This window comes from Branchiostoma belcheri, unplaced genomic scaffold (genome assembly GCF_001625305.1).
Source record: "Branchiostoma belcheri isolate BF01 breed outbred unplaced genomic scaffold, Haploidv18h27 scaffold19, whole genome shotgun sequence".
In the NCBI taxonomy this organism is placed as follows: Eukaryota; Metazoa; Chordata; class Leptocardii; order Amphioxiformes; family Branchiostomatidae; genus Branchiostoma; species Branchiostoma belcheri.
Window position 1 is genome coordinate 1312087 of NW_017803379.1, and position 11854 is coordinate 1323940.

General features: G+C 36.8%; 2 protein-coding genes across 4 annotated transcripts in view; both read left to right on the forward strand.

Annotated features, from left to right (window-relative positions):
• The window catches only part of LOC109467986 (alpha-1,3-mannosyl-glycoprotein 4-beta-N-acetylglucosaminyltransferase B-like), a 43194-nt gene extending 36048 nt beyond the window's left edge, over positions 1-7146 (forward strand). For both annotated transcript variants that reach the window (XM_019766169.1, XM_019766170.1), the window contains 6 exons: positions 987-1117; positions 2062-2169; positions 3587-3780; positions 4269-4437; positions 5249-5368; positions 5726-7146. In XM_019766169.1, the coding sequence (XP_019621728.1) occupies positions 987-1117; positions 2062-2169; positions 3587-3780; positions 4269-4437; positions 5249-5368; positions 5726-5755 (752 nt within the window). In that variant the 3' untranslated portion in view covers positions 5756-7146. The remainder of the gene's footprint in view (positions 1-986; positions 1118-2061; positions 2170-3586; positions 3781-4268; positions 4438-5248; positions 5369-5725) is intronic.
• Positions 7147-10335: 3189 nt separating this feature from the next.
• Positions 10336-11854, forward strand: part of LOC109467881 (pyrazinamidase/nicotinamidase-like) — a 4415-nt gene continuing 2896 nt past the window's right edge. Inside the window, exon 1 of one of the 2 annotated variants that reach the window (XM_019765989.1) lies at positions 10336-10515. In XM_019765989.1, the coding sequence (XP_019621548.1) occupies positions 10397-10515 (119 nt within the window). In that variant the 5' untranslated portion in view covers positions 10336-10396. The remainder of the gene's footprint in view (positions 10516-11854) is intronic. The other variant, XM_019765988.1, reaches the window with a different exon arrangement.

Sequence of the window (11854 nt, forward strand, 5' to 3'; positions counted from 1 at the left end):
AAAAAAAAAAAAAAAAACTTATCTCCCTGTACTAAAAAGGATGGTGATAGAACTGGCCATTTTGCATGTTATGCAAGGTACATCCATATATGACACAAAACATGTGTTTTTATGTTGCTTGTCCTTTGGGTTAATATGGCTGATGGCTTACAGTTACCTGTCTTTTTTGTCCGAGAAAATGTGTAGTGTCCGTTGCTCGGTAATAACTTAAAATAGAAAAGTTGTGGGTGCATATGATTTCAGGTTTTGAAACAGCTGAAGATGCTGACTTAAAACACAGTAGCTATTTCAGTCTATTGCTGTAATTATATGAAATAATGTCAAAAAACCTCAAGGGTGTAGTGTCCGTTGCCATGTAGTGTCCGTTGCCAAGTATACCATATAGGTACATTAATTACATTTTGTTGCAATTTTGAAGTAATTTTGTCATTTATGTTATTTCTGTAGCATTTTGTCAACCCCTAAATGACAGGTCTTGCAAGATTTGGTGTTCTTGTCATCTACTTGAGCGGCCAGATGTGGCCGGCAACGGACACTACAGCTTAGCTGTAGTGTCCGTTGCTGACCACATCTGAAATGAGTGGGCTAAGTTTGGATAGAGCACAACTTTTGAACTGAACGTCTCTATCCAAAAATTTAAAAAGTGCAATGTATGGCAACACCTCTAGTGCGATTTTCTGCACTGAAAGTAGAAAAATATAAAACTTGAAAAATTGGCCCAAGTGCAACCCTTTGGCGCACCCTGATCTCGGAATAGCCGCTTAGGCTTTAGTTAACAATGTAGCATCCAGTTTGAATTTTTGTTCCCTATCCCTAACCATTGGCTTTAAGTTTGCTGCATATTTCAGACAGTAATGTGAATATTTATTATTCAACAGCCTTTAAACTGGATACCATTTACTAGAATGGTTATAAAGAGAGGAAATATAAGGTCCTCAGATGAAATTCTTGTTTAACAGGAGTTTTGTTAAACCTTCTCTGTCCAGGTAAACTGTTCAAGTCTTCCGATCTGAGCCTGGTTGTGGAGTTCTTCCTCATGTTTCACAAAGACAAACCCATCGACTGGCTGCTGGACCACATATTTTTTGTAAAAGCCTGCCATCCAGAAAAAGATAATGTGAGTATATTATAAAACCTTCTAGTGATACAGAAATTAACCATGTACTATGTCAAGTTGTGAAGAGTCCAGCTGGGTTTTTTTTCTGCATACATGTACCTGCACTGGTGCACTTACTAGTAACATGTAAGGTTACCTGGCACAAGCCAAATCATACTTGCACCACTCTGTCTGAAAAGGAGATTTAGGAAACCATGGTTCAAAGTTGTAACTAGTTGTAGAAACCATTTCAATTGACTAGTCAATGTATTGCAGATGCTAACGAATAGTACAGTTTGCAAAAATCCATCTCCACTTACACACCTACAGGGGTGGTGCATGTATAACTATATGACAAATGTTCCTGCACCTTAAACAACACTCAGCCATTATGCCTGCTGCATTAAAGACAGACAAATGAAAAGCAGGACCTGTTGAATGACTGCTGAATGATGACCAGTTCTCTCTGTCTTATTGATCGCTGGCACCGCTCCAGTGTGATCTATAGTTAAACAGCATCTTACATGATTGAATGGAATATGGAGGCAACTGTTGGGACTGAAAAAGTAATTATCCAACTGTAACCGACTTGTGTTTTTGTTTGATAAAAAGAGATGTATGTTACACAATGTAGTCAATTGAATTAATCCGTATGTACAGTCATTCCGATTTGACACATGACAAGGGAAATATTACATTGTATATACTGCTATCTTTCCTCCATTGCCCCATTTTGTTTATTAATGGACCATTCTATAAATTAAACGCATTACTGTAACATCTGAATCATCGAGGAAATCTTATGCCTTGTTACTGCAAGTCTGTTATTAATACTTTCTTGGCTGGCTTTATGCTTTTGGTACACCTACTGATCTAGATATATCCATCATAGAGAACTGAAAGTAACTTTGTGTATGATTAGAAGCTGTGGAACTGTTTTCTTACGCATTCTTTTTTTTTTTCAGAAACACTGTGATAGAATGAAAAGTGCACTGAGGGTTCGCTTCAAGCCCTCGTTGTTCCAGCACATAGGCACATTCTCTTCATTAAAAGGAAAAATACAAAAACTAAAAGTGAGTATGGCTTCTTTTCTTTCCATCCATGACTGTGCTGTAGTCTTTGCAATGTCAACCCCATGTATGTAGTACATAATTGGACAGTAAAGCTACATAATTGGACAGGAAAGCTATAGTACAAATTGATTAACATGCCTTTTTCAATAGTACTGTACATGTAAGTGTAATATGTCATTCTTAACATCAAACGTATCATGTCAATCTAGAAATTGGTGAAATTAGGAGATTCATACCTAAAAACCATTGGCTTTCTATATGGCGTAAAATTTCAAAAGGATCTTTTGAGAGCTTTTTATCCATGTCTAGCTTGAAAATACCCTCTTTCATATGAACCTGATAAAACATTGACTTTCGCGAAGTCATAAATACAAAAACTATTGAAGATTGACGGCTTTGGATGGAAGCTTTCTTACGGTGGCAGACTGCTCTTAATTCAAATCTATATTACGGCTCTCATTTTCTTCAACCTAGCCATGAGGCATCTGGGAAGGGTGAAGGCTTTGCTGAAATAGATACAGAGTCACTGTACATCACACAGTACATGTCAAAGAAAGAATAGAAAGTACTGTATTGGGGGGTTAAAAGTGCAGTGACAGTGTTTTGTTTGATATTTGTTGCTTGGAAGATTGGCTTTTATGATCAAAATGTATCTTGATGTCATGATCTTGACATATTTTGCATTTTTACACACCAATCAAACAGTTATATCAAAATAAAGATACATGTAGTTTCTAGATCATTCTCTTCTGACATACATACAATACAGAATACATAATCATACATATCCTTAACAATGACAGTCAACCATTTTGCTTTAAAGATTAATATTTTCCTACAAATACAGTATTCCATGTCAATGTCACCATTCAACCAATTCATGGTGGCTCCATTGTTTTTTGTGTCTAGGATCCATACTTTGACTTAGGACCCCCGTTCCGGATCCGGAAAGCCCTACTCAGTGCACACACCACCCCCACAGCAAACGTACATGTATGACACATTTCACATCAGACATACAAATCCAACAAACCATTGAAATGACGATAACATTAGTGTGTAGAATCTAGACACTTATGTTATCTTAATTTCAATATATTATACTCAAGAGAATTCTCTTTTTTCTGACATACATATAACACTAGCCTGAATTGCAGCCCTGTTAGCTTTGGTCAGCTCCCCAAGATCCGTTAAACTGCCAACGATGGTGCTGAGGTTGTTGGTGCAGAACTATTATGTTGGTGAGGTAGCAGATCTCGGGGAGTGGACCAAGGCTAAGAAGGCTAGACTCCAGGCTAATACAATACATACACATATCCACAACACAATGACAACTGCCCTTTAAGTATATCACCAACCATGTTACTGGTACGTGTAGCTGAATTTTCAACAATGTTAACATTATTGTTTCTTGTAGGATAAAGACTTTGGGAAGCAGCCCCTCCACAGAGCACACACCAACCCCCCAGCAGATGTGTCCACAACACTGGAGGTGTACCAGAAGTACACCTTAGAGAAGTGCTACCTGGGAGAGAACTTCTTCTGGGGGCTCACTCCAACCAAGGGGGACACCATCGTGTTCTCCTTCCACAGCCCTATAGTCATAGAAAAGTAAGGACATTCTTTTGTGAGGTTACTCTGAGTTTAGGATGTATTTTCTGAGGCAAACGTGAAAGTAGCTTTCACCTGTAAAAGGACCTGAAAATATTTTTGGGATCATTTCTGTGGGCTGTCCCATTTTTGTGTGTATTGAAATACCATGTACAGAAGGCCATTGCTTGCCTTAGGATATAGTCCTTCATATCATAACAGACACTTGGCAATGTTGGCATCATTAGATGAACTGGCAGATTTAGTCAATGTGTATTTGATATGAGGTTGATTTATTTACTATTTGATTCATAGAATGGTGTTGAGAAATGTTTCTGTCACTGCCTACATGTACATTGCCTACAATTGTTAAAGATAATATACATTATCATATTGACAATACCATGTAAAACAGGCAACTACAATGTTTCAAATATTAGAGCTGGACTTCTCTCTTGTTTGCTTATTGGTAGCACACAACCCTAAGAGATGTGATCTGGACATTTCAGATATAAGTTTTCCAGCGGTAACACAGAGCACCCCGGGGACAAGCTCATCAACACAACAGTCGACGTGCTGCCGGAAAATCACGAGCAGAAAGAGGGCGGGATTTTACAGGACAACAAGGAAGACAACACAAAAACTGGGATGATTAGACTAGATGATGGATTCATACAGGTAAATAGCATATAATCTTTCTTTCTGAATTGTAAATTATTACGTGAACAAATCAGGGGGTTCACTTTAGAATGTTAGCAATTCACTTGATATATGTATATGTAACAACTGTGATACAGATGTGCTGCAGTACTTTGACAGTCTACAAGGTGGCTCTAGTGTAAGGTGGATTTGGGCTATGTGAATTATGACATCAAACATCAACTATTAAGATGAATTTGAGTCTGACAGTAATCTGTGTACAATTCTGTCCTTTATTTCTTTATTTCTTTATTTGAATTTACCACATGCAAAAACAAGTGGAAGGGAGGACAAAACAGGTGTATCAACGCCTTTACAAGTTGTCCCCCCAAACCTGAAATGATGATACAAAACAATACAATACGACACCAAGTCAAACAATAAATATTAGACATCAAAAATCAGTAGACATGAAATATGCAATTCGGTTAAAATTATACACAGAATTGATTATGTACAAAAATTATCAAATATCATTATGTACATAGTAAAAAGCTAATTATGATACTAATGCAGCCTTAAAGCAGTGCATGAGGCACAACCACAAGATGTGGACCAGGAGCAGGGGACGTCGATATTGAACTGGGTGTCAAATCTCATAAACGTGGCTCTCACAAGCGATCGCTTGAATGTCAAGATGTTGGACATTTCAGAGGCTTGAACCCCAATATTACGGAGTACAGGACTCAGCTGATTCTCGTGATTATGTCCTCGTGATTATGAATAAAAACAGGGATACAATTAATCATCTTTATGATTAATTATGTTTTGACTGATTTGTTTCCCCTAGATCGGCCAGTTCAATGCAGCTGGTGTAGCAGAGGGGGAACCTGACAAAAGTATAGGCAGAGTCAGGCAGCTCAGACTGAGGTGTCTGTCAGATGGGAAGGCTTGGGTCATTCTCAGTGAGGTCAGTAACGTCTTATTACATACAACACTTTATCAACCCTTTATCAACAATTACTAATACCTATCTTGTTTTCAACTGCCAAAATGGTGTTCTGCAGCTTGTACTATGTTCCTCGGGAAATGTGTCTTGCTGGTTATGTCCCACTATAAAATGACCTTAAAATCTTACTTATTAAACTTTCTACTGGAATTTAATGTGTCCAATTGAAGCAGAATGTTCTGTGCAGTTGGCCATCATGAATTAACACAGCTTTTGCATATATTTTATCACCCAATGAAGAAGGAAGCATGCAGTTTTTACCAGCGAATGAGAGATTTATCAATTAGTTATGACCATTTGTTTGTTTCTGTGCTGCAGATTCACATCAAGCCAGATGGGACGAGGTGACGACGGGGTGGGATGGCCATATGAAGAGAAACATCCTTCTATATTCCATGGTGTTAACTATGCCTTGTGTCCATGTGTGCATTACATCTCTCATCTCCATAAACACACCACATCGTAGTCTTTACTGTACAGATACTCATCCTTTTGCACATCATCAGCCAAGTCACTGTACTTACATTATGCAACCTCACAGGCTCCTGCTGAAGATAATGATAAATATATGTAACTCTGTATATATTGCAAAATGTCCAAATTTATTATCCCACAACTATTTTACAAGCAAACAGAGCGTGAGGTTTCTTGCATGAAGAGCAGGTATAGTAGAATTTCCAACCACTATCAGGCATGATATCTAAACTTCAAGTTACATGTATTTAGGACTGATGGTTGCAAAAGATATGTTACCGAATGAACATTTTATTAGTGATTTCTAGTTAGCATCCATCCTCAGGTTACAATGTCTATATGTGCCAGTCTTGGCTAGGGTTCATTTCCCTGTAGTTTTGTTATCGTTGAGATCTAAAGAAATTTTTCTGGTTTTCTAGATATGTATGCAGGTTGACAATCACCCAATATGTAAAACATCTCTGAGATAGCATACGGATGTCACTGGGAATATCTATGTGATACCACTAACCACTATCAGAAAATATTGCCTTTATTTAACCTTAAATAAATTCAGATATACTTGAAGAGAAGCAGCCAACTTTAACATTTTAATTTTTGGCTTTGAGAGCTAGGAAAAAAGCTAATTGACTCAATAATTTCAATAATTTCTATAAAATATAATTTCCCTGTCATGATATTAATCTACACAACAACGGCTCTACATTTGAAAATGATATTAATATATGTTAATAAATTTAAGCATCTATAATGATATATCTAAGTTAGTAATGTCAAATTTTAAAAGACAAGCTGCCAATGTTTGTTTAGATGTTGCATTTTGGTGTACTATAAATTTATGTATATTCTCCTAAATGTAGCTTGCACGCACATGAATAAGATTTAGTGTCCTTAGTTTCTGACCTCCCAAAACCACCACAAATGTTGCTTGATTTTCAAGGCTAACACAGTTTTGCAGAGAGAGCTGAACACACTACTTCATGTAGATAACAGATTCACATTTCATCTGTTTTGTTCTATGCCATGCTGTAAAATATGCCTACTATTTGCTCCTTGGAAACTTCTATAATCTTTGACATATTATAATTTTTATTCATCTAAAACTATTTAAGTAGGAGTTTTTGTCAGAACATAGTTACTTGTTTTTAGTTTGTTTGGCTGGAAAAGAAAGCCCAACAAGCCACAAGGCTGTTATCAAGGGCTAGACTGTGAGCTCAGATGCAAAAATGCCACTGATTCAGTTTCCACTCCGTTTCCAAGGCTTTGGCTTTGTGTTTACAAGCAATATAATGATATTTCTGCACCAGCTTCTTACAATCTCAACACCAGTTTGTTAATCCTCAAGTCAAATGTCCAAGCATTTGGTCTAGTTTCACTCACCCCAAACCTAAACTATCACCATGCTCTACATTTTGTGGGAGAGCAGAGATCTCTATCAACAGTATAATTGCTGAGGCAATTAGAGAACCAAGATACTAGCACACATGTAACTAGAGAATGCAACTTCCCAGTGCATTATATCACAATTATAATCACTCCACTGTGTTTTTTTTTTTCATATCTAGTGAGTTACAGCACACAATCATGTACCTCAACCTTTCACCTCTGACCTGACCTTGCCTTCACAAAAATAACATCGTAATATCTAGTTTAACAAAAAAATGTTGAGTTTTGGTGAGCAATTAGTTCTGTCATATTTATTCCTTAAAATTATCAATGCAAAGGTAGAAAAGCATACAAGAGAAATAAAACTTCATTTTTATGTAAAAGTGTAGACACTGTCACCTTTGAGAAGTAATGAAATTGTTTTCTTTTTTAAATGTGCCAATGGTTTTTTAACTAAAAGCAAAATTAGTTCTCTTAGTTGTAGAGAGATAGACACAGACCTGACAGTAGTTTGACAGGTGATAATTGCCATAATCTCCTATAAATCTGAATGGATTTTTAACCTTGTCACATGGAAATAGGAATTTGATACAGATAAGTCACCAGAAGGTAGTTTTATATAGTTTGACCTGTTGATACACACAATGTATACTAGTATGACTATGTTAGAAACATATAAAACAGACCACTAAGCATACATGTACACTGCTAACCGATGGATACTGAAGTTCCAGTGATTTTCCAACCTGATGAAACTATGATGAATGCTAACTGATGATTTGATACAGGCATCATTGTAATTAGTGTTGTAGAAATGACAGAAACAATATGCAATGCTGGTTTTTCGAAATTTATTTAGGGACACGTTTCAATGCAGAGAATGTAGTTGTTCATAAATCTATAGTGTACCTAGTACAAGTCATTTGTAAACATAGATGCCCCATAGGCAGGAATATTGTATATTTAGACAAGTGTTATACATTGAATATGCTATTCTGGTTACCTTACCCAAGATATAGATGCAAACAAGGTCCTGGAGTTTTTCAGCCAATGTGTTTCGAATAACCACTTGTAACCAAAAGACAGCATGGCCATAAGTACTACATGTACCAGCACATATATGGTGTTGACAGATTCATCTTTCTTTGGTGCTAGTCTTTGATTATAAGAAGACCCAGATTTCCTACTCCATTCCAAACATCAAAGGATGCAAAATTTGTCATAAAAACAAAGTGTGTTCAGATAACCTCTAACTATCAGCATGCAGCTGACATCCCCACATTTCCAAATTTCTATTGCTTTTCAAGTTGTCAGCCCTCGCAAACAGGTTTAAAAAACATCCCTATTGTGTGTACATCTTGTAAGTAGTAAGTAGATGTAAAAATCTATTGTGTGTGTTCCTTTTATCGTTACTGATTCTTAGTTGAAATGACAAATGTAGACAAGACCATGATTAGTTCTGTGCTGTATATAACAACAGGAAAGTGTGCAATGATTCCTAATGCTTTTTACAATCAGAGTATAAGGCCACACATAGGTGTTGTAGATGTGTCTGTATTTTGTTTTCAGGCTTATTTTCTGTCAAAGTTGTTGAATTATCACATCTTATTGATGCAAAATGGGATCAGACAAATATTTGCATGTGGTGCACAAATTATGAAAAATTCAACCAAGACAAAGGTTATAAAAAGATTTTGTAATCACTTTCAATTAGTTAATATCTAAAGAATATCTGGCCCAAAAATGTTAGGGCTTTTTGAACATTGCCAAAAAGGGTAAATGGAAGTGAAATTTTGTTGCCTTGGCAGATAGTGACCAACAGAGGCCATATGCATGGCAGACATGTACTCTACAAGGTGTCTTTTCTAATTCTCTTGAGCTCTGTTAAGGTGGACCTTTGCATGCATGCATTAATTTTAAAAATGACTTTTGCCACTGATGCAACATAAACCATGACAGACTTCCTGTGAAGTTTTTACCATCATTCCAACTTGCTATTAAATCTGAATCACAGTTTGTTCCTTTCTTTGTGTGTTCATAAGAACTGAGTAGAACCACTAAAAGTGAAGTATCAGAAATACAGTCATTATGTTGTAGATGTGTTATGTTTTATTGACATGATTATATGTTGTTAATTGAGCTAATGATGTCACTAATGTATTTACATTACACAAATGTTAATTTAAATTTGGGCTATTCCATTAACTGCTTAAGGAGGGGTGGATGTTGAAAGTGTGGTCAAAGGAAGCATGCATTTTAATACACTTGACATGGATGGTTGAGAAGAGTCGTAAACTTTTCCAACTCACTCCACTAAAAAGTTCAAATGGAATAGTCTGCCATTTGCCTTGCATTAAGCCATCCTTTGTTTATCATATTCATGTATCTTACATATAAATGTACAATGAGGCTTTTTCACTTTGCGCTCTCCCCATATGGAAGAATGGACCATTCCATAGCCGTCCACATGTAAGTAGGGGTAGTCCTATGTGTATATTGGTATTGCTATCAAATGAAATTTGATTGTATACAGTTTGAAATTGAAATAGAAGAATGGTTTACTTGTAGAATAAAATACACAAGAATCAAATCTGAGTGTAGTTGTGCAATCAATGTGTGCCTATATAGCTATTAATCTCTTGTCCTGTCCCTGGTGCTGAACACTATCCACACACAGGTTAACATGCCTGTCCCTGGTGCTGAACACCATCCATACACAGGTTAACATGCTTGTTACTGTTAAAGCAGCCGAAGCTATTCCAGAGCAGTATAACTAGATTTTCAAAGTCGATTTTCTTGTCATTTTGTTAAGTGTAGTAAGTTGAACCATAGCAAACTGATCATCTTAACACCAAAATATAAAAGGAATGCTCCTTGAAGCTTGGTTTGGGGCTATTTCAAACGCTTCAAGTATGAAGAAATGTAGAGTAAATGTCAATACCAGATAGACTTTCTCATCCAGAATACTTTTCATATTGCCGCCCAAAAATTGCTTTGGATGCCTGTAGCACCAATTCTCCCGAGGGCGTTGCCCGTTGCCTGGCAACGGTCCCAGCCGGGTCACAGGTCACGTGTGACGTTGTTGATACATTCTGAATCGATCGTCAGCTGCAGGGTCAGTCAGCAGACATGGGAGAGGCACAGACGCCGTCTTTTGAACGTTACAGGAAAACGGAGGTTTTCCGCAAGCCTACTGCTGAAAATGTACGAGAATGTGAGCTGTGCTTCCGCGCTTTTGACAAGGATGGGTGAGTACTGTTGTTGTTGCACTAGTTTAGTCGTTTGTTGCCTGAAAACTGCAGGTCTGAGAAAGGGGTCACACCAACTTCCGGTGATGGCATCCACAACCAAATGTCGCAGGTTGTAAAGATTGCAGTTGAAAACACTACTCAAGCAGTGAAATGTCATGAACGCAACAATGATACAATGTAAAATGATTGCTGAGATTGTCCCAAGTACATCGAAATTTTGCCTGAAATTCTACCAACAAATACACAACTGTTATGTCAAGTCACTGTGGCCATTGGGGTCAATTAAGCCCCACCAAAAACCAACCCAACCAGTAAAGCATGTTGATAATATTGACCCAGGATAGTGGTTCATGCAAAAAAAAGGGATGTAAATGCTGGGTGCCAGCTTGCGAAAAGGAGTAAATATTCGTCTTGTACTGTTAAGAGGAACATCACTGTTTTCAAAGGTAACAGTGACTACATTAGCATATTGTGCAAGACAAGTGTCAATTTACATCATGTTTGTTTTGCTTTCAGACTGTAAAGTGAACCAGGGACTCAATTGTTTCTTAGGCAAATAAAAATCCATTTTGTTTTACATGTTTTACATGTAACACTAATTACCTTAGGAAAAAAGAAAAATTAATTACTTGAAAGATACAGTCAAATTATGATGAAACAAGTATTTAAGTAGCACACATTCCCTTCATAGTGCCAACTGTTACATTCTTTACTATCTTTAAGTGATTTCTGGCCGCAACTGATTTCCATCAGTCATGCTCTCTTTATATCTCCATTGACATTGCATGAAGATTTTTGCCTCAGCCTAAATTCCCACAGCTTTAATAATTAAAGAAGGTTCCAACTGCAGTGCTTTTAATGGCTGCTAGAACATGCTACAGCCTGGAATGTTGGATAAAGCAATTAATCCCCAGAGGAACCACTCCAAAACCTGCACTTAATGAAATGCAATTGGCATCCACACAAAAGTTCCACCTGGTTTGTGGCTGACACATTCTTGTACAGAAACTGGAAATAGAACAGGTAACAGAAATCTGAGGACTTGGGACAAACCACTCAGTGGAAGGAATGATTAGTGACTGGATTCATGTTAACAAAATGTCTTAATTACAGTTTTCTATTTGTTCTCAGCATTTAAAGCAATTTCTCCACTGTTGCTAATATTATATACAAACTTTATTATATATAAAGCTTTGACTTTCATTTTATGTTTATGTTATACTTTATGTCATCTTTATGTTACATTTGTATTATGTTTTATGAGCAGCGGATTTACATAAGCACAACAAGTGCTTCCTATCCAATGCTCAAAAATCCATGTGAATAAAAAAATATA